We start from the raw sequence: 23,197 nt of genomic DNA on the forward strand, positions 1-23,197 counted from the left end.
CTTTGGCTCAGGTCACAATCTTAGGGTTTGTGGGTTCAAGCCCCATGTCTGTCTCTGTGCTGACAGCTCAGTCTGGAGCCTGATTCAGATTCTGTGTCTCCCTCTCTGTGCCCCTCCCCTGCTTGTGTGCGTGTTCTCTTTCACTTTCTCTCTCTCTCTCTCTCTCTCTCAAAAATAAACTTAAAAAAGACAAAGAGTTGGACGCTTAACCGACTGAGCTACCCATGCACCCCTGTGGCCAAGAATTTAAAATGAGCCCATTCAGTACTGTTGTATGTTTTCTTAGAATGTTCATTCAGATGCTTGGTAATAACAGACACAAAATAGATGGTTAGAGGGTTGAGACCTCCCTCTTGTGGAACTTAAAGGTTTTATACAAGAAAAGTCTGAATATAGTACAGTGTCTTCATAGGGGGTTTATATTAAAAAACATCTTGAAGATAACCATTGGAGATTCCCCCCTTCCCCCCCCCCCCCCGAATATTTAATTGTTCAGCAGCAATTACCTATTTGGTCTCTTGATGCTTCCCCTTTCCCCTCACATGGCAGCATCTCTTGCATTCAAACGTCCTAACATGAATGCATTTAAAAACCATTACTCCATCATCTATCTGTTTAGCTTCTTCCAATTGAGAGCCAAACTTCTTTAGACAAGAATCTGCCTTCCTAGATCCCCTTTTTTTCCTTTCTGTTTAACCATTTAGCAGATATATTTAATATACAGTAAAACCTTAGATTGTGAGTGACTTGTTCTGTGAGTGTTCTGCAAGACGAGCAAACATTTCTCATAAAATTTAACTTGATAAATGAGTAATGTCTTGCAATACTAGTAGTACGTGGTGCTGAATATCACATCACAATTGAACCAATGGTTCTTCTCTCACTGCGGGATTATGGGTGATTGTCTCCTATGCTCAGATGCTTGGTCTCAGGCTGTGGTATTTGGCAGAGATCAGTGATTTTTTTCAGAACATTGGACGGTACCCCACACCTGGCACTACTGTATTTTTTGTCACTTCAAAGCACCTATGGACAGTCCTTTGCTTTTCAACACAAGAGTAAGCTCAGGAATGATTTGCTTCATTCTAGGTCAGGCTGCCTGCAGATATAGACCCTTTCCTGTGCTGCCTTATTGCCAGTTACATTTAAAAAAAATTTTTTTTTTAATGTTTATTTATTTTTGAGAGAGACAGAGACAGAATGTGAGTGGGTTAGGAGCAGAGAGAGAGGGAGACATGGAATCCAAAGCAGGCTCTAGGCTCCATGCTGTCAGCACAGAGCCTGACGTGGGGCTCGAACTCACAAGCTGTGAGATCATGACCTGAGCCCAAGTCGGACACTCAACCAACTGAGCCACCCCAGTGCCCCTTGCCAGTTACGTTAAATACAGTATATGACAAGAGTTTATTAATTAATACTGTCCTGTAGTCACCATCTGTGCCAGTGTATACACTGGCCCCTATGCAGGAGAAGAATCCATTGAACCAGTAGATAACTGATTCTATTCGTCATAGCGAAAGTCATCCTATACAATAATAATCCTCCTCTCTCTTCTCTCCTTCACACCAGCCATGAAGATTTTCAAAGGTAAGTGAAGGTTAATATGTTTATTTTTCTTTATTATTTTGCATTACAGTATTAACCTATTTTGTATGAATATTTTTGGGATGTACAACAAATCATCTGAGTTTCCATTGTTTCTTATGGGGAAATTCGCTTTGATATACAAGTGCTTTGGGTTATAAGCATGTTTCTTGAATAAACTATGCTCACAAACCAGGATTTTACCATATATTTTAATATGTTAGGTTTTAGAGATACAAAGATGAATTCAGAGTCTCAGTTTCTGGTCATCATACACAATCTAATAGGGCAGGTATGCAGTGAGTATACACATTAGTTCAGCTTGTATCAGTCCAGCTTCTTTCCCTTCATGCCTTCTAAACATTACTAAAAGTAATCATTGATTGTCTACATGCTAAATTAGTCTTATTCTTAGCTTTTTACTTCTTAACTTTTTTGCTGCAGCTGATACCAGTCATTACCTCCTAATTTTATTTCCCTTTGATACTACCTCTATTCCTTACCTCTGTTTCATTGTTGATAATTGCTGTTATTGATTTGTTATATGTCAAGCCTTGAATGAAGTACTTTATGAACTTTCTCATTTGATTTTCAAAACAAACCCTAGGAGTTAGGTACTATTAATTATAGTTGATGAAACTGAAGCACCTCACATGCTAAGTGGCAAAGTCACTTGCCCTAATCCTACCCTAGTGATTCAGAATTGGTCACTTATTTTAACAAATACTGACTAGGTGCCAGACCTTGTGCCTGGTACTAGTATACAGCTAGAATGAGAGAGATAGGATGTTTTTCCTTAAAGCTTAATCCTCTTGCACAGTACAGAAGGTCAATAGGCAATTGAAATATACTATGAAATGTGATAGGGTCATATAGGTTACTAAATCACTTATTTACTTAGATAAGTAATTTCTCTGTAAAATAGGAGCATTGCCATCTGCCACAGGTTTTGTTTTTGTTTTTTGTGAGAGGATTAAATGAAAATGAATAGGTGCTGCATGTATTATGTTTGGCAGTCAAATGTTTGCTCTGAATTGCCTATTGGATGTTATCCGTTTAGTTGTTCGATAAGCACTTCAAAATCAACTTGTCTTAAAACCTAAGTCTTCCAATTTTCACTAATGTTCTTGTACCTTATTTTGGTTGGATAGCACTCAAGTTTCCCAACCCCAGAAATAAGAATTCTGGGCTCTCTCCTTTTCTCATTTCCAGACAGTTACCAATGTTTAGTAGTGTGGTGTTCTATAACAGAATTTAGAAATGTTAAGCTTAGAGGGCCAGATAAAAATAAGTAATGGCAGGGGGGGCTGCTGGCTAAGTCGATTAAGCATCTGACTCTTTATTTTTATTATTATTTTTTTTAATGTTTATTTATTTTTGAGAGAGAGACAGAGCTCAAGAGGGGAAGGGCCAGAGAGAGAGGGAGACACAGAATCTGAAGCAGGTTCCAGGCTCTGAGCTGTGAGCACAGAGCCCGATGCGGGGCTCGAACTCATGAACCTTGAGATCATGACCTGAGCCGAAGTCAGACGCTTAACTGACTGAGCCACTCAGGCGCCCCAGCATCTGACTCTTTATTTTGAGTCAGGTCATGATCTCACAGTTTGTGAGTTCAAACCCAGAATTGGCTCTGTGCTGATGGCGCAGAGCCTGCTTGGGATTCTCTGTCTCCCTCTCTCAAAAAGAAGTAAACATTAAAAAAAAAAAAAAAAAAAAAGTGATGGGGATTGTAGTACATTCTCCTTCCTTAAAGTGAGTGGTCACTATTTAGCTCCAGCTGATTGTGTGAGAAGGTAAGGCCATATTGGCAGATATCAGATTTTTAAGAAATATTTTAATTTTTAATAGAAAATACATTCCTGATTCAAAATCCATAAGGATCGTTATACAGTGAAATGTCCTTCTACCCCTTATTTTCTAGTCGCATAGTTTTTCTTCTCAAGTGGGAATTTATTATATGTTCCTCAAAGACAACCTTCTGCATATAAAAACAAATGGTATGTAGTTATTAATTCTACATTGTTGTATAAATGGTAGCCTATTTGACACATTTCTGAACATTTAGCAATATGTCTTGGAGATCATTCATCAGCATAGTTACCTTAAATTTTCCTTAATTTTTTTTTTTTTTAATTTATTTTTGAGACACAGAGCATGAACAGGGGAGGGTGAGAGAGAGAGGGAGACACAGAATCTAAAACAGGCTCCAGGCTCTGAGCTGTCAGCACAGGGCCCGATGAGGGGCTCGAACTCACGGACTGCGAGATCATGACCTGAGCCAAAGTCAGATGCTCAACCGACTGAGCCACCCAGGCACCCCTTCTCAATTTTTTTTTTAAATTTTATTTATTTTGAGAGAGAGTGGAAGGGCAGAGAGAGAGGGAGAGAGAGAGAATCCCAAGCAGGCTCTGCACCGTCAGTGCAGAGTCCAATGTGGGGCTCAAACTCACGAACTGTGAGATCATGACCTGAGCTGAATGAAGTTAGACACTTAACTGAGTGAGCCACCCAGGCTCCCCTTAACTTTTTATGACTGCCTTGTATTCTATTCTGTGAGTATCTCATAACAAATTTGCTATTGATAGACATTTGAGTTGTTTCCAGTATTATTACAAATAGTGCTACAGTGAATACCTTGTAATAAACCATGGACTAGTATATCTGTAGGGTGATTTATTGTTATTTTTACTTCAAAAATTTTAATTCCAGTGTAATTAACCTACAGTGCTATATCAGTTTTAGGTGTAGCAGTGAATATAGCAGTTCAATTCTATACATTACTCAGTGCTCATCACGATCAGTGTAGTCTCAATCCCCTTCACCTATTTCACCCTCCCCCCCCCCCACCTTCCCTCTGGTAACCATCAATTTGTTCTCTCTAGTTAAGAGTCCAGTTTTTTGATTTGTCTCTTTTTTCTTTGTTCATTTGTTTTGTTTCTTAAATTCCACATAAGACTAAAATGTTACTTGTTTTTCTCTGACTTATTTCACTTAGCATTATACCCTCTAGATCCATCCATGGTGTTGTAGATGGCAAGATCTTGCTTTTTCTTTTATTTATTTTGAGAGAGAGAGAGAGAGAGAGCAAGCACACAAGCAGGGGAGGGGCAGAGAGAGAGGGGGAGAGAGAATCCCAAACAGGCTCCTGCACTGTCAGTGCAGGGCCCAGGGTGGGGCTCGAACTCAGGATTTGTGAGATCATGATCTGAGCTGAAATCAAGAGTTGGATGATTAACCGACTGAGCCACCCAGGCACCCCAAGATCTTGCTCCCTTTTTTTTTTTTCTTTAAGTTTTATTTATTTATTTTGAGAGAGAAAATGAGCCAGGGAGTGGCAGAGAGAAATCCCAAGTAGGCTCGCAGAGCCCGATGTGGGGGAGACCCACAAGATCATGACCTGAGCTGAAACCAGGAGTTGGGGGCTTAACTAGCTGAGCCATCCAGGCACCAGGATCTTGCTCTTGTTTATGGCTGAGTAGTATTCCATTATGTACATGTGCCACATCTTTACCCATTAAGATAAGGTTTAAAGAAATTGAGATATAATTGACAGTAGTTTCAGGTGTACAACATAGCAATCCAACATTCGTACATATTACCAAATGATCACCATGGTAAGTCTAGATAGGACTTTTTTTTCCAGTTTTAAACTAGCTCTTATAAAAATGGACAATGTGTTTAAAAGATTCTGGGCTTAGAAATGGTGGATTGAAGGTGATAATGCAAGCACAAATAGCAAGACAATAGCAGAATTGACCCTTTTATAGTTTGTATTCCTAGCTCTTTGTTAGCCACATTAGGTTGAAAACAATGGCTGTCAGTAGTAAACCCATTAGCAGATACTTTGAAAATAAACTGTTCAAGATAATGTTGTGTTGTTTTGTTTTGTTTTGTTTTTAAGTAAGCTCTTGGCCCAATGTGGGGCTTGAACTCACCACCCAGGATCAGGAGTTGTCTGCTGTACTGACTGAGCTAGCCAGGTGCCCTAAGATAAAATTGATCTGTTAACAAATGAGAAAGTAACTGTTTTTCAAAAGATACATGCTATGGAGAGAGTTGTTTGTATGTTTGTTTGTTTATTTTTAATTTTATTTATTTTTAAATTTATATCCAAGTTAGCATATAGTGCAATAATTATTTCAGAAGTAGATTCCAGTGATTCATCCATCCCTTATGTATAAATAACACCCAGTGCTTGGCCCAACAAGCACTTAATGCCCCTTAATGCCCCTTACCCATTTAGCCCATCCCCACCCACCCACAACCCCTCCAGCAACCCTCAGTTTGTTCTCTATATTTAAGAGTCTTTTGTCCCCCTCCCTGTTTTATTAATTAATTAATTAATGTTTTATTATTTATTTTTGAGAGAGAGCACGAGCAGGGGAAGGGCAGAGAGGGAGGGAGACAATCCGAAGTAGGCTCCAGGCTCCAAGCTGGAATGAAAAGACCCAGATATGGGGTTCAAACCCATGAAGTGTGAGATCATGACTTGAGCTGATGTCTGATTCTTAATCAACAGACACCCTGCCCCTCCCTGTTCTTATTTTTGCTTCCCTTATGTTCATCTGTTTTGTATCTTAAATTCCTCCTATGAGTGAAGTCATAGGCCATTTTCTTTCTCTAATTTTTTTTTTATTTTCTAGTAAGACTAAATTTATTCAATACCCTAGTAAAAGTTTTGATTATAAGTATCCAACAGTATAAAAAGTACAAAACAGATTTGTAGATTTCTAATATATTAATACAAAGTGCATGACTACATATAGTACATCCTACAGGCAAAGAGGTGGAAGGGGAAAAAGAAGGCTGTGGTTGAGGTCTGGTAATAAATGAATACAGAAGTAGAGATGATCCATATTATAGTATATTCTACCACCAATACTGTAGCCAAAATGTACAAAAAAATAAAAAAAACACATTTGGAAACAACAGGAGGAATATGATAATGGCTGGGACTCTTGTAATTCACCTCAGAGGCTGTGGGAGAGCCAACCCAACTCATGGTGTAATCTGTGCATATGGTGGCTTGTAGTTTTGCCATAAGGAAGAAATATAAAATTTTAAGTTTAGATTAAGAATTATAAAACTAGGGGCGCCTGGGTGGCGCAGTCGGTTAAGCGTCCGACTTCAGCCAGGTCACGATCTCGCAGTCTGTGAGTTCGAGCCCCGCGTCGGGCTCTGGGCTGATGGCTCAGAGCCTGGAACCTGTTTCCGATTCTGTGTCTCCTTCTCTCTCTGCCCCTCCCCCGTTCATGCTCTGTCTCTCTCTGTCCCAAAAATAAAAAATAAAAAAAAAAAAAAAAAAAACGTTGAAAAAAAAAAATTAAAAAAAAAAAAAAAAAGAATTATAAAACTATATGGTGCCCGTAAAAAATGGCTCACTCCTTACTGTTATTTATACTATCTAATTTTTAAAATCCAGTTTTAAAAATAATCACTGAGTCATGTTATTATAAGGTAGGCAAATGCTCCTCCCTAATTATGAGAGGTCTGAACCGGTGATAGGTTATTCCTGAACGTTTAGAAAAGAGGCAATGAAGGTCACGATCTCGCGGTCCGTGAGTTCGAGCCCCGCGTCGGGCTCTGGGCTGATGGCTCAGAGCCTGGAGCCTGTTTCCGATTCTGTGTCTCCCTCTCTCTCTGCCCCTCCCCCCTTCATGCTCTGTCTCTCTCTGTCCCAAAAATAAATAAACGTTGGAAAAAAAAAAATTTAAAAGAGGCAATGACAGTACTTTGGTTTGGGTTCAGGTAAAAAGGCCTCAAATGAAGATTTTGGAATCAAAGAGCTCCGTGTTCAGGATGCATCATCTAACATCTCAATGTTCACAAAGCCTGACTAAAAGAAGTCAAACCTAAACCAGCCCACTCAGCATTAACACACACCTCTTTTCTTTTAGAATTTTACTTTAATATAGAGTGGAAAAAAAAAACAAAAACCCCAGACCCTAATAGGTTAAAACCAGTCAAACAACCCCAACTCACTCTACATAGACAAAACCTTCACAAAGGTCAACTGAAGTAATCCAGAGCTAAAACTGAATTGCGCAGATTTTCAATGAAGTCACCAGTCATGTAACACAAACAAAAGTCAATTATTTACACACTAGGCAAGCCCTCTAAGAAATGTGCCCCAAGCAGCATTAACCTTTGTTTTTTGTATGTGCCATCCTGAAGACGTGCACATTTTTTTTAGATAATTTAACATTTTTAATAGAATGTGATCTCTACCATGCGGTAATGCTTTGGTTCTCTTCATTTAGGATTGCTCATCCTAAAACTTGACATTTCCCCAGAGGAGCTTTGATTCTGCTTTAGAAGTTTCAATATAGATAAAAATCTTTATCAAAAATGAATATGGAGGGAGGTGACAGAGGATGCAACATATACACTCAAGTTACCTCTCTGTATGGTTAGAAACTACTCCTTCGAGGCATTTGCACCAGAGAGCTTAGTCTGTCCTGCTTAATATTCAGTAGTACAGGTTTGAATCATCAGAACCTTGGCAAGACCTTAAATTATTGACAACTACCTCTTGGGGCAAGTCCATGTTACTGAGTTACGACAAATTTATTATCATGAAGGAAAACAAGTATAGCCAGCCATCTTAAAAATGCCCAACACTGCTTCTCAATATAGAAAGACTAAAACTACATACGTTTATCATACAACAAATCCCATCTCTGTCCCCTGAAATTCCCCTAGATTCATTCATTAGAAGGGGATTAAAAAAAAAAAAAGACTTAAAGAGCACTTTACAGCAGCATCAGCTTTCCTGTGAAATACTCAGCATCTTAAATATTATGTATACTTTTTTTCTTTTAGTAAGCTAGACACTGGCTTCAGAGTTTGTGGAACTGGAGGAGAAATAACAACCCATTCAAAACTATTCTAGAAAGTGTCTTTTGGCAGAATAGCAGGTATCCAAGTTAAAAATAGGAGGGTTTTGTTGCTTTGTTTTCTTTCCAAAATTTAAATCGTTTTTTTGTTCCCCTTCTACCTAAACCTCAGTCACCACTCCTGAGTGGAGATGGGCAGAGGCTCTGGCCCCTGCTCCTCCAGCTTCTCAGCAGCTGCTTTCTTATTGTTGCAGCAAGGCTTGAATAGATGTGTGTCAATGAGAACTTCTCCAAAACGGCCTTTATAGATAATCCCACAACGTATTTTCTGTCTTTTCCAGTATGTGAGATCTAAAAAGGAAAAAACTGGCGTTCTGTTAGAGCCAGAAGCCATCTCTGTATCTGAGCCGTCATCTGACTGGTTACTATAACAAGGAGACTGAGCTGGGGAGGCACTTGAGGTGGTACTGTGAGCATCAGAATTGTGACGTTTGAATTCCTTCTGTAGTTTACTGATTTGGTTGCTTTTTATCGTGTTTCCAGATAAAGTTTTCACTTTCTTTGGTTTCAATGTTGTCTTCAGACTGGGTCCTGCCCTTGCATCTACCACATGATTCCAGTTTTTTTGTGATCCTGCTGGCAATTTCTTCCATCTTTTCACAACAGGACACAGGCATTACAGATGTCTCCTGAACCAGTCTCATGCGACCCAAAAGAGCTCTGGAAGTCCTTTTCATAGCGTTTACTGTCAGTGAATCAAGAACTGGAGGACTTAGCTCTGCAAATACAGCAGCCCTCTATACTTCGGTACAACTTTGGCTTGTGAAAACCAAACATCTTTTCTTCTGGGCAATAGTCTTCCAAAATCCTGTCTTTTTCTAATTTTGCTTAGCATAACACCCTCTGGCTCCATCCATGTAGTTGCAAATGGCAAGGTTTCATTCTTTTTGATTGCCTAGTAATACTCAATTGTGTGTGTGTGTGTGTGTGTGTGTGTGTGTGTACCCCACATCTTCTTGATCCATTCATCGGTCAGTGGACATTTGGGCTCTTTCCATACTTTGGCTATTGTTGATAGCGCTGCTATAAACATTGGGGTGCACATGCCCCTTTGAAACAGCACACCTGTTTCTACCTACTAGTGCAATTGCTGGGTCGTAGGGTAGTTCTATTTTTAATTTTTTGAGGAACCTCCATACTGTTTTCCACAGTGGCTGCACCAGTTTGCATTCCCACCAGCAGTGCAAAAGAGATCCTCTCTCCCTGCATCCTCGCCAACATCTGTTGTTGCCTGAGTTGTTCATTTTAGCCATTCGGACTGGTGTGAGGTGGTATCTCATTGTGGTTTTAGTTTGTATTTCCCTGATGATGAGTGATGTTGAGCATTTTTTCATGTGTCAGCCATCTGAATGTCTTCTTTGGAGAAGTGTCTATTCCTGTCTTTTGCCCATATCTTCAGTGGATTATTTGTTTTTTGGGTGTTGAGCTTGATAAGTTCTTTATGGATTTTGGATACTGACCCTTTATCTGATATGTCGTTTGCAAATATCTTCTCCCATTCTGTAGGTTGCCTTTTAGTTTTGCTGATTGTCTCCTTTGCTGTGCAAAAACTTTTTATTTTGATGAAGTCCCAATAGTTTGTTTTTGTTTTTGTTTTTCTTGCCTCTGGAGACATGTTGAGTAAGAAATTGCTGCTGCCGAAGTCAAAAAGGTTTTACCTGCTTTCTCCTCGAGGATTTTGATGGCTTCCTGTCTTACATTTAGGTCTTTCATCCATTTTGAGTTTATTTTTGTATATGGTGTAAGAAAGTGGTCCAGGTTCATTTTGCTGCATGTCACTGTCCAGTTTTCCCAGTACCATTTGCGGAAGAGAGTGTCTTATTTCAATGGATATTCAATTCCTGCTTTGTCAAAGATTAGTTCGCCATACGTTTGTGGGTCCATTTCTGGGTTCTCTATTCTGTTCCATTGATCTGAATGTCTGCTTTTGTGCCAGTACCATACTGTCTTGATTACAGCTTTGTAATACAATACATCTTGAAGTCCGGGATTGTGATGACTCCGGTTTCGGTTTTCTTTTTCAGGATTGCTTTGGCTATTGGGTCGTTTCTGGTTCCCTGCAAATTTTAGGATTGTTTGTTGTAGCTCTGTGAAGAATGCTGGTGTTACTTTGATAAGGATTGTATTGAATGTGTAGATTGCTTTGGGTAGTAATGACGTTCTAACAGTATTTGTTCTTCCAATCCAGGAGCATGGAATATTTTTCCTGTGTGTGTGTGTGTGTCTTCAATTTCTTTCATAAGCTTTCTATAGTTTCCAGTGTGTAGATTTTTCACCTTTGGTTAGAGCTGACAGCTCAGAGCCTGGAGCCTGCTTTGGATTCTATGTGTCTCTCTTTCTCTCTCTCTCACCCTCCCCTGCTCACTGTCTCTCTCTCAAAAAAAAAGTTTTAAAACATAAAGATATTATTTATAAATATATATAATTTATTATATATATTTTAAAAAATATATATAAATATATAAAATATAAAAATTTATATAAATAAAGATATATTTACAATCCTCATTTACTGTTGTCAATGCTTTTTATTTATGTATATACAAACTTCTTTTTTTGGGTGTGTAGATCCAAATTTCTACCCGGTATTATTTTTTCTCTGTCTAGACTTCTTTTAGTATTTTTTTCATGAAGAGGATTTATTTCTTGTATTTGAAAGATACTTCATTAGCTACAAAATAGGTTGATATTTTTTTGTGTTTTGCCCACCCCTCCCCCTCCCCCATTTTAGAGATCTGACTACTATGTTTTGGTTTACATTGTTTCTAACAAGTTGTCATTCTTAAATTTGTTACTCTGATTATACAAGTCTCTTTTTTTTCCTTTTGCCTGATTTTTATGTTTTTTTCCCCCCATCACTGGTTTTCTGAAACTTTTAAAAAAGACTTTTATTTTTGGGGTGCCTGGGTGGCTCAGTTGGTTAAGCGTTTGACTTCAGCTCAGGTCATGATTTCGCAGTCCATGAGTTTGAGCCCCGCGTCCGGCCCTGTGCTGACAGCTGGGAGCCTGGAGCCTGCTTCGGATTCTATGTCTCCCTCTCACTGCCCATCCCCTGCTTATGCTCTGTCTCTGTCACTCTCAAAAATGAATAAATGTTAAAAAAAAATTTTTTTTAAAGACTTATTTTTAAATAATTCCTACACCCAGCGTGGGTCTGGAACCCACAACCCTGAGATTAAGAGTTGCATGCCATACCAACTGAGCCAGCCACAAGTCCTTTTAGCAATTTATGAAATGCTTTGGTGTGTGTTTTTTCATATTTCTTTTGCTTGGGGCTTGTTTTTTGGATCTGAGATTTATACTTTTCATCAAAACTGGCAAGTTTTCTGCCATTGTTTATTTTGTAAACTTACTGCTTATTGTTTTTATTGTGTTTGTTTTGGTTTTGCCATCATTTAAGTATTTTCCTCCATTCCTTTAAATATTTCCTTTCCCGGGGCGCCTGGGTGGCTCAGTCGGTTAAGCAGCCGACTTCGGCTCAGTTCATGATCTCACAGTCAGTGAGTTCAAGCCCCGCGTCCGGCTCTGCTGACAGCTTAGAGCCTGGAGCCTGTTTCAGATTCTGTGTCTCCCTCTCTCTGACCCTCCCCCGTTCATGCTCTGTCTCTCTCTGTCTCAAAAATAAATAAACGTTAAAAAAAAATATTTCCTTTCCCATCCATATCCCTTCAGGCAGCCAGTCAACATGTATGTTTGTATGCTTAGTGTTTCATACTCAGAAAGTTCTATTTTTTTTTTTAATGTTTATTTATTCTTGAGAGAGAAAGAGAACAGTGGAGAGGCAGAGAGAGGGAGATGGGATCCAAAGCAGAGAGCCTCATGCGGGGCTCGAATTCATGAACTGTGAGATCATGACCTGAGCAGAAACCAAGAAGACAGATACGTAACTGAATGAGCCACCCAGGCACCCCTGTTCTTTTGTTTTTTTTAAATCTTTGTGTTTTCATTTAGGTAGTTTCTACTGCTGTTTTTGAATTCTTTTTTTTTTAAGTTTGTTTATTTAAGTAATCTCTATACTCAATATCGGTCTCAAACTCACAACCCCAAGATCAAGAGTCACATGCACTTCTGACTGAGCGAGCCAGGCGCCCCAAGTATCTTTAATTCCTGATAATGTTCTTTTTCACAGTCTGATTGATGTTAATCCTATTAAGTGTATTTTTGTCTCCAGAAGTTTTGACTTGAGTCTTTCTCTTTGTTTTTTAAAGTATCTTCTATTTCTCTCCTGCTCATGCTTTGCTTTACATTCTTGAGTATGTGGAATACATTTTCTTAAATTTTTCTATTTATTTTTGAGAGATGCTCGGGGGCAAGGGCAACAGAGGATCTGAAGCAGGCTCTGTGCTGATAGCAGAGAGCCCTATGTGGGACTTGAACTCAACAAACCATGAGATAGATCATGACCTTAGCTGAAGTTGGACTCTCAACTGACTGAGCCACCCAAATGCCCCAGAGCATGTGAAATACATTTTAAGTAACTGTCTTAATGTCCTTGTCTAGTTCTGTCATCTTTGTCCTTTTTGGGTCTGTTTCTATTGAATATCCTTTCTTTATTATGGATTTTAATTCCTTGCTTCTTCGTTTGCCTGATAATTTTTTACTTATGTAACTTACCAGACATTGTGAGGTTTGTTGCAGTGCTGGGGTTTTGTTTTTTGTGTGTGTTTTGTTTTGATGAACATGAGTGGGGGAGAGGGACGAGAGCGGGGGAGAGAGAATCTTAAGCAGGAGCCACATGCAGGGCTTGATCCCACAACCCTGGGATCATGACTTGAGCCAAAATCAAGTCAGACACTCAACGGACTGAACCACCCAGGTGCCCCTGTATGTATGTTGTTTGTTTTGACTCTGGGAGGCAGTTATTGGAAACAGTTTGGTCCTATTGAGGATTGCCTTTATATTTTGTTAGGCAGGCCTGGAACAGGTCTCCAGTGTTAATTTAACTCCATTACTAAAGCAGTACTTGCCCTGTGTGGTATAGGTCTTTCTACCTTGGCTATTGGGAACATGAGTTATTCTAGACCCTATGTGATATCTGAAGATTGTTTCATCTACTCATTTCTAAGTAATTCTTATATAGGCCTCAGTTTTCTCAAGCAGAAGCTGATTAGCAGTTAGCCAAAGGCTGGAGGGAATGTTCTGCAGATATCTGAGCTTGCTATCTCTTCATTCTGTCCTGTAAATTCTAGCCACCAAGGCCTCTCCAAGCCCCAAACTCTTGTCTCAATTCTGTGAGACAATACTCCTTTTGGGTTGCTCCTCTATGCTGTGAACAAAATTCTGTAGGCAGTAAGTTGGGGACACTTGTAGGACTCATCTCATTTGTTTCCCTTCTCTCAGATCACTGTCCTGTGCTACTACTGTTCAGTGTTGAAAACTGATGTTTCATGTACTTGGCCATTTTTTTTATTTGTTTGAGGTGGGAGGGTGAATCTGGTACCTGTTAACTTCCATCATGGCTAACAGTGAAAGTTAAATAGTACTGCAACTTACCCCTCATTTGTGTGGGATATAAAACATTTTGTGTATTTTTGTTGCCACTGGAGTACCTCAATGTTTGTAGCATGTATATGTAGTATTCATGTGTTTGTTTTTAGTGCTCATACTCTGTTTGGACATTTAATGTTACTACCACATTGTGTGGTCCATAGACTAATGTGGTTTGTGAACTGTTTGTTACTGGTCTACAGAGAGAGAGGTATAAAAATTTGGAGTAAGCATAATTTTTTAAAATTTATTTTGAGAAAGTGTGAGTGGGGGAGGGCAGAGAACAAGAGGCAGAGAGAATCCCAAGTAGGCTCCATGCTCAGTGCAGGTTTGATCTCACAACTGCAAGATTATGACCTCAGTGGAAATCAGGAGTCGGATGCCTAACCACCTGAGCCACCCAGGTACCCCTGGAGTGAGCATTATTTTATAAAAATCCATTTGATGGGGTGCCTGGCTGGCTCAGTTGGAAGAGCATATATATGCCTCTTGATCTCAGGGTTGTGAGTTTGAGCCCCACATTGGGTATAGAGATTACTAAAAATAAATAAATTTTTTTTAAATTTTTTTTAACGTTTATTTATTTTTGAGACAGAAACAGAGCGTGAACAGGGGAGGGGCAGAGAGAGAGGGAGACACAGAATCTGAAACAGGCTCCAGGCTCTGAGCGGTCAGCACAGAGCCTGACGTGGGGCTCGAACTCACAGACTGTGAGATCGTGACCTGAGCCGAAGTCGGACGCTTACCCCACCGAGCCACCCAGGCGCCCCTGAAATAAATAAATTTTAAAAAATACAGCAAGGAGTGATTGTTAACAACAAAAAACCCATCTGTTATACACTGGAAATAAAAAATCTGGTCCTTCAACCACTGGTAATTTGAGGAGCTATGTGTTGGAATCTGCCCAGAATGACTAACTTCACTAAGGGGTTACACATCACTGGCTAGGTCAGTTGTAGATAAGGATCCAAAGCCATAATTCCAGGATTCTGGGCAGATTATCTGTCTGCTTACTTACCTGCAGCTAAATACTGCGTTTTAAACTGTGCCTCGTCCCTATGGCTCTAGCTTTGAAGTCTCTATTTTCAACCCGGTTTTTCCCCATTCCTCAGGGCTTTTCATCAAACTTGTTGACTAATATATTCACAAAAGGATTAGGAGTTGGAAGCAAAGATTTGGGATTCTGCTGAAAGTAACTGACTTTTTTTTTTTAATTTTATTTTAATCTTCAAAGCATTTAAGCATTTTCTAGGACTCTGACTCCAATATAGTTAGTCCCCACCTGTCATGTAATCTCTTCTCCCTTTCTCTGTCCTTCTAAACAAGTGTCCCCTCTACTGTTTTAATGTTTGGTTGGAGACAGTCTCCAATGCATACAGTAGGCACTAAAATTAAAATGTCTGTTGAATTTAAATATTTACTGAATTGAGTAAGCTGTTTTTTCATTGATCATTTGTTTTGTCCATTTTGCTTGTGTTATTTCATTTCTTTATAAGTTTGTTACAGCTAAACAAGAAGAAAGTCCAGTTTGAAAAACTAATGGACTCCATTCTGTGTGTATGTGTGTGAGAGAGTCAGTAATTGTCTAATAGGAGAGCCCTTTTAATCTTCCATATCTTCCTTTTTATTTTAATTATTATTACTATTATTATTTTATTTTTTATTAACAATTTTTTTTAATGTTTATTTTAGAGAGAGAGAGTGTGAGTACAGGAGGGGCAAAGAGAGAGGGAGACAGAATCCGAAGCAGGCTCCAGGTTCTGAACTGTCAGCACAGAGCCCTATGTGGGGCTTGAACCCATGAACGTGAAATCATGACCTGAGGTGAAGTTGGATGCTCAACTGACTGAGCCACCCAGGCGCCCCTATTTCATTATTTTTTTAAAAAACTTTTTAATGTTTATTTTATTTTTGAGAGAGAGACAGAGTGTGAGCACGGGAGGAGCAGAGAGGGAAACAGAATCTGAAGAAGGCTCCAGGCTCTGGGCTATCATCACAGACCCTGATGCTTGAACCCATGAACTATGAGATCATGACCAGAACCAAAAGTCAGAGACTTAACTGATTGAGCCACCCAGGCGCCCCTATAGCTTCCTTTAAAAAAATTTTTTTTAATTTATTTATTTTAAGAGAGAGATTATTGGGGGGAGGGGGTGCAGAAACAGAGGCGGAAGGAGGGAAGAGAGAGTGCCCACACGAGCATCCCAGGCAGGCTCTGCACTGTCAGTATAGTGTCAGGTAGTATAAAGTAGTCAGGTTGCCTCTTTCTGTGTGTTCTTTCTTTTCCTTTTCTCCATTTCACCAGTTAACAGCATTCTTGGGTCTCATTTGAGATCTGGTGTGCTTTGGGGGCACATTTATAAATGATATAAATGATATCCTTCTCTGGATATTACTTTTGGGATATACATGAAAATTGATAGTAGAGCAGGTTAAAATGGCAAGAATTTAAGTTAATACCAGATAATCTACAGGATTCCTTAGTAACTTAAATCAACCATATCTTAAAGCCTGTCTAAATACAACTGTATTGTAAAGAAAATGCAAATACAATTGTATTGTAGCTTTTTCTCTCACTTTATTTACTAATTTTCAGAATAATGCAGTGGTTTCCTATTATTCTTCAAAGATAATGAGTTCTTTGTTTTTGTTTGTGTCGTTGAGAGTGCATCGATTTAAACATATTCGAAGTTTTCAATCCATTGTAGCTGTTGTTTTTTTGGTGCTCAAACTGACTCTTTTCACCAGTGGGATTTTATCCAGGCTGGCTCTTGAATCTGCTTTTGTAATATTTTTGTAAATTATTATGAAACATGTCAAATTTATAGAAAAGTTGCAAAAATGGCACAAAGAACTACTCATCTGCTTTTCCCTGGATTCCCCATATTTGCTTTATAATTCCTTTTGGCATGACCATAAGTATATAGAACTCCTAAGTCGTTATTAGAAATACCTTTGTTGCTTTCTGGCATGAAAGCCAAAGTCACCTTTGTATTTTCCCTATCCCAGCTTAGAATCTGTTAACTTCTCAATGGAATCTTGGTTCCTTTTAGTGAGGAATGGGATTTTAGGCATATAGTCTGGGTGCTAGGGGTGGGGTACTCATTGCTACTGAGTTGGTCATTATTTCTAGGCCTTTTCAGTAAACGCCACTATGAAATTTTTTTTTTAATTAAAAAAGTTTTTAATGTTTCATTTTGAGAGCAAGCGCATGCTGTTTCTTTTTGAGAGAGGGCAAGTGTGTGCAAGTGGGGGAGGGGCAGAGAGAGAGGGAGACACAGAATCTGAAGCAGGCTCCAGGCTCTGAGCTGTCCGCACAGAGCCTGATGCAGGGCTTAAACTCAGCAACCATGAGATCATGACTTGAACCAGTCGGATTCCCAACTGACTGAACCAGCCAGGTGCCCCACAACTATGAAATGTTTTAAAGATACTTATTAAAACTTTTCAAAAAATGAATGTTCTTGAAAACTTTGCTTCTTTGTTTTTTAAAGAACAGAAAACTTATTTTTAGTGAGAAGTTAAGCAGAATGTGAGATTTTTCAGTAATGCATATGTTGCATTATAATAAATACTTCACTTTCATCCACCTAATCATAAACTTAAAGCTAGGATGTGACCATCACTGTAGTATATCTCATGACTAGCAAATACGTATTTAACAGATATTTGAATGAGTGAAGATTGAATAGAAGTAAATATTGGTTTTAAGATCTTAATATCCTATCAGGCATTTAATAAATGGTGGCTCTTCTTAAGGCTTTTTTTTTTTTTTTCAACGTTTATTTATTTTTGGGACAGAGAGAGACAGAGCATGAACGGGGGAGGGGCAGAGAGAGAGGGAGACACAGAATCGGAAACAGGCTCCAGGCTCTGAGCCATCAGCCCAGAGCCTGACGCGGGGCTCGAACTCACGGACCGCGAGATCGTGACCTGGCTGAAGTCGGACGCTTAACCGACTGCGCCACCCAGGCGCCCCTTCTTAAGGCTTTTTAAAAAAATTTTTTTTTAATTTATTTTGAGAGAGCCAGAGTGTGAGAGTGGGGGAGGGGCAGAGAGAATCCCAAGCAGGCCCCACACTGCCAGCATAAGGCCCAACATGGAGTTGAACCCATGAACTATAAGCTATGACCTGAGCTGAAGTCAAGAACCGGATGCTTAACCAACTGAGCCACCCAGGCACCCTCTTTTTATGGCTTTATATTTTTCTTAATTTATGTAATTTCCAGGCTTAAAATAACCTCATTTTTGTTTCCTCTTAATGTTTCATTACAGGATTGAAGAAGATGCTCCTGCTCCCTCTACCTCTGCAGATAAAGTGGATAGGTAAGATTGTTTACAGAGTACAGTTAGATTTTATCTCTGGAACATAAACTTAAGAACTATATAACTTGAGGGCAGTGTCATTATTTATTAAAAATTTTTTTTTAATGTTTATTTTTTGAGAAACAGAGCATGAGTGGGGGAGGGGCAGAGAGAGAAGGAGACAGAATCCGAAGCAGGTTCCAGGCTCTGAGCTGTCAAGACAGAGCTGGATGTGGGGCTTGAACCCACAAGCCATAAGATCATGACCTGAGCTGAAGTCGGATGCTTAACCAACTGAGCCACCCAGGCACCACAGTATCATTATTATTTTTTTTTTAATTATTATTTTTTAAAATGTTTATTCACCCTTGAGAGAGAGAGAGAGACAGAGCACAAGCAGGGGAGGGGCAGAGAGAGAGAGAGAGGGAGACACAGAATCTGAAGTAGGCTCGAGGCTCTGAGCTGTAAGCACAGAGCCCGACACAGGGCTGAAGCTCATGAGCCATGAGGTCATAGCCACCCAGAGAAGCCCCTATACTTGTGTGTAATTTAAAGTATAGTCTTGGGCCACCTGGGTGGCTCAGTCAGTTAAGTGTCCGACTTTGGCTCAGGTCATGATCTCATAGTTCATGGGTTCAAGCCCCACATCGGGCTCTGTGCTGACAGCTCAGATCCTGGAGCCTGCTTCGTATTCTGTGTCTCCTTCTCTCTGCCCCTCCCCTGCTCACGCTCTTGTCTCTATCTCTTTCAAAATAAATAAACATTAAAAATTTAAAAAATATATAAAGTATGGCATCCTCCTGACAGCGATGTCTTCTGGTTTTCCACATTGATTAAAATATTAAATTGTAAGTTACTTAGTTCTCCTTATTCATTACATGCCTGGCAAATGTTAACCTATCTTTTTTTTTTTTTTTTTTTTTAATTTTTTTTTTTCAACGTTTATTTATTTTTGGGACAGAGAGAGACAGAGCATGAACGGGGGAGGGGCAGAGAGAGAGGGAGACACAGAATCGGAAACAGGCTCCAGGCTCCGAGCCATCAGCCCAGAGCCTGACGCGGGGCTCGAACTCACGGACCGCGAGATCGTGACCTGGCTGAAGTCGGACGCTTAACCGACTGCGCCACCCAGGCGCCCCGAACCTATCTTTGAATACTCATGAGCCGTGAGGTCATGACTTGAACAGAAGCTGGACGTTTGTTTGTTTGTTTGTTTATTTATTTAGTGTTTATTTTTTAGAGAGAGCAAGCAGGAGAGGGTCAGAGAGAGAGGGAGACAGGATCCCAACTGGGCTCTGTGCTGCTAGCAGAGAGCCCCATGTGGGGCTTGAACTCTTGAACCGTGAGATCATGACCTGAGCTGAAGTTAAATGCTTAGTTGACTGAGCCACCCAGGCGTCCCAGGATTTCTTTTGATTTTATAGTGATAAATAAATGTGAGTTAGCTAGGCCTTGCCACAGTGGTCAGAGGTTTAAAGAGGTTAAAGTATAATGGTTTAAATGTAGCAGGTATTCAGGGCACTGAGTGAGTCAGTGGATTGTCTAACTCTTGATTTTGTCTCAGGTCATGATCCCAGGGTCGTGGGATCCAGCTCCATGCTGGCTCCATGCTGTGTGTGAAGAATCCTGCTTAAGATTCTCTCTCTTTTCCCTCTGCCTTTCTTCCCTGCTTGCACTCTCTCTAAAGTAAAAATTAAAAAAATACATAGCAGGTATTCCAAAAAATGTGGGTTTTAAACAGTATTTGACACTTGAAAAACTTTTTACTTGCAGTTTGGATGTGGATAATGAAGCTAAGAAACTGTTGGGTTTAGGACAGAAACATCTGGTGATGGGGGATATTCCAGCAGCTGTCAATGCATTCCAGGAAGCAGCTAGTCTTTTGTAAGTACTGTGTTTTGATATGATGTGCTATATTTTGTTTGTTAAAAGGTTGTCTTCTGGTGCCTGGATGGCTGAGTCGGTTAAGCGTCTGACTCTTGATTTTGGCTCAGGTCATGATTTCATGGTTTTGGGGTCTGAACCTGCATTGAGCTCTGCACTGTCAGTGGGGAGCATGCTTAGGATTCTCTCTCCCTTTCTCTCTGCTCAAATACATATAAATACATATATATATATACAAATATATATGTATATGTATATATATATGTATATATATGGTTGTCTTGTGGGGGAAAGAATTTTAAAAGATTGGATATTTTTCATGTACAAGTTTATTCCTGTAACTAATGATGTGACTTACATATCACTGAGCAATTTTGGTCTTTGCTTTTCCTGAGTAAAGTAATTTGTTTTCCAACCACCACTGATTAGGGTGGCCAACCTGTCCTGCTTTGTTCTGGGACTTTTCTAAATTTTTTATTTTTTAATATTTTATTTATTCTTGAGAGAGGGAGAGAGTGCGCACGTGCCTGAACATGAGTGGGGGAGGGGCGGAGCTAGAGAGATACACAGAATCCGAAGCAGGCTCCAGGCTCTGAGCTGTCAGCACAGAGCCTGATGCGGGGCTTGAGCCCACAAGCCGCAAGATCATGAGCTGAAGTTGGACGACCAACCAGCTGAGCCACCCAGGCGCCCCTGTTCTGGGACTTTTCTAATTTAACATTGGAAGTTCTGTGTCTGGGGAAACTCCTCAAAGTCCCAAGCAAGCCGTAGGGGCTCCTGGGTGGGTAATTCAGTTGAGCAACCAACTTGTGATTTTAGATCAGGTCATGATCCCACGGTGGGATCGAGCACCCCCCCCCCCCCAGGCTCAGAGCATGGAGCCTGCTTAAAATTCCCTCCCTCCCTCACCACCACCCCCCCCCCCCCCGCCCGTCACTTGCTCAAGTGCTTTCTTTTCTCTCTTAAAAAAAAAAAAAAAGTCCCAGGTAAGCCATAACGGCCACCCTACCACTAATGCTGATATAAGTGCAGAAGTTTTCATATTGTTAGCACCTTTATTCTCTGTTGCAACTATCTGGAAGTTGGCAGCTACCACTAGGTGGCCATATATATCTACATCATGAGGAAGCAGATTAGCTTTATTTAGTGCCTCAAAAGTGATTTATTTTAACCAAAGAGTTTATGTATCCGTGGAACTGGAAGAGAAGAAATTTAAGTTGAATCTTCAAGCAATAGCCTTTCAGCCTATGACCTGGTTTGAGCTAGTTTCTCAATATAGGTAACATCCTGTTACCAGTAGCAGTTGAAGTTAGTCATGTTCCCTGATGAGTTGAGTAGTTATATGGAGTTGAGTTGAAGAAATCCTCCTTATAATAGAAATCCTTATAATAAAACTGGGTTTCAGGCTCACAGTGATTAAAAGCCTCTGGCTTTTTCATTCCTTCTTATTCAGTCAGGGTCGTATCAGTCCATTCTTGTCTCAACCCCACTACTTCTCCCAATAGAGCAGAATCTTATTCCTAGAGGTCTGCATTAATATCGTGTCTAATTCCTTTTTTTTTTTTTGCTTTTTTTAATGCTTGTTTATTCACTTTGAGAATGGGGGGAGGGGCAAAGAGAAGAGGGAGAGACAGAATTCCAAGCAGGGTCCAGGATCAGCATGGAGCCCAACATGGGGCTTCATTCCGCAATGAGGAGATGATGACCTGTGCCGAAATCAAGAGTTGGATGCTTAATGATCTGAGCCACCCTGTCTAGAGATTAATAGCTAAAACTTACATATAGTGCTGTCTGTATGTCTAAGCATCGTACTTTTGTATACATTAATTCAATTCTTAGATCTTTGAGCAGTTCTTAACATTTCTACATTAAGGCACTGTGAGTCTAAGGTTATACAGCTGAAGTTTAGAGATGTGATTTGAACCCAGACAGTCTGACTCCAGAGAGTCTTACCCTCTATAACATGAAGTCTTTCCATATATTTTATTCGTCTTTTAGGTTCCAGCTAAAGGTCCTTTAACTATTCTGGCCTATACTGACACCCATCTTCTAACAGGAGAAATATCTATTTAATGTAGTTTGTCTCTTAAGATTATATACTCTAACCATAGCAAATTGATGTTAATTGGAATGTATATGTAGAGAGACCAGGCAATAACCCTTTGACCTTGACTTGAAAGCAAGAGGAGGGGAATATTGGTTTCCTAGAGAGATGTGTTACTGAAGAAATGTCATTTTAGAGTTTAAAGAACTAGAAGTGAATGTTTTAGACTAGATGTTAATTCAGGTCTTAGATGTTTCTTCTCTTTGTAGAGGTAAGAAGTATGGAGAGACCGCTAATGAGTGTGGAGAAGCCTTCTTTTTCTATGGGAAATCACTTCTGGAGTTGGCAAGGTATGTCTTTTAAGCCACAGTTTTTAAGTAGGGTGTTTTGTGTAACATTATGATGGTCTCTTTAAAAACTTAAGGTTTCTTTGTTTGCCAGGATTGTTTACTAGCTTTGTGATTTCACATGAGCTAAGTGAACTGGGGGTTTAGGAGGAACAGGACATATTGATGGAAGTTTTCAAAGGCACTTGAAGCAGAGTAAAGTTATGCATGGGTTTTGACTTTTGTGTTCTTTAGAGGCAGAGACGTTTCTATTAGTGAATGGTCAATAATTTATTGAAGTCCAGTATAGAGAGAACTTTTAAAAACACTCTCATCCCAAAACAGTCATCCTTAAAAGCACTCTCAGCCCAGAACAATCATCCTTAACAAGGACTGAATGAAGGACAATTTGAAAACATTAGCATATGAGAATTTCTAGTAAATAAAACTCATAAGTAGTCTAAACTCTTGGAAACTTGTGTATTTTCCACTGAAGTTTATTAACCAGAATAGAATCTATTGAGGGTACACAAACTAGCAAGTAATTTGTGCCCTGTTTAATCTGGTAAGTTTTCTAATTTGTAGATCATTCCCATGATTTGTCATCAAAGTCTTGCCAGAATGTTTTTAAGCCATCTAGAGAAATGCAGGTGGATGCGAAGTTTAGGAAA

General features: G+C 39.7%; 2 protein-coding genes across 4 annotated transcripts in view; one reads left to right on the plus strand and one right to left on the minus strand.

The window, feature by feature from the left end:
* Positions 1 to 23,197, plus strand: part of LOC115521873 (nuclear autoantigenic sperm protein) — a 42,796-nt gene that overhangs the window by 7,595 nt on the left and 12,004 nt on the right. For 2 of the 3 annotated variants that reach the window (XM_030327367.2, XM_030327365.2), the window contains exons 2-5: positions 1,570 to 1,587; positions 18,243 to 18,293; positions 20,046 to 20,156; positions 22,470 to 22,550. In XM_030327367.2, the coding sequence (XP_030183227.1) occupies positions 1,570 to 1,587; positions 18,243 to 18,293; positions 20,046 to 20,156; positions 22,470 to 22,550 (261 nt within the window). The remainder of the gene's footprint in view (positions 1 to 1,569; positions 1,588 to 18,242; positions 18,294 to 20,045; positions 20,157 to 22,469; positions 22,551 to 23,197) is intronic. The other variant, XM_030327366.2, reaches the window with a different exon arrangement.
* On the minus strand, positions 8,401 to 9,316 carry LOC115521875 (SIN3-HDAC complex-associated factor-like). The gene is given in 2 exon segments (XM_032594291.1): positions 8,401 to 9,083; positions 9,086 to 9,316. Coding segments are annotated over 2 exon segments (663 nt in total). The 5' UTR covers positions 9,258 to 9,316; the 3' UTR covers positions 8,401 to 8,592.

This window comes from Lynx canadensis, chromosome C1, assembly GCF_007474595.2.
Source record: "Lynx canadensis isolate LIC74 chromosome C1, mLynCan4.pri.v2, whole genome shotgun sequence".
Lineage (NCBI taxonomy): Eukaryota > Metazoa > Chordata > Mammalia > Carnivora > Felidae > Lynx > Lynx canadensis.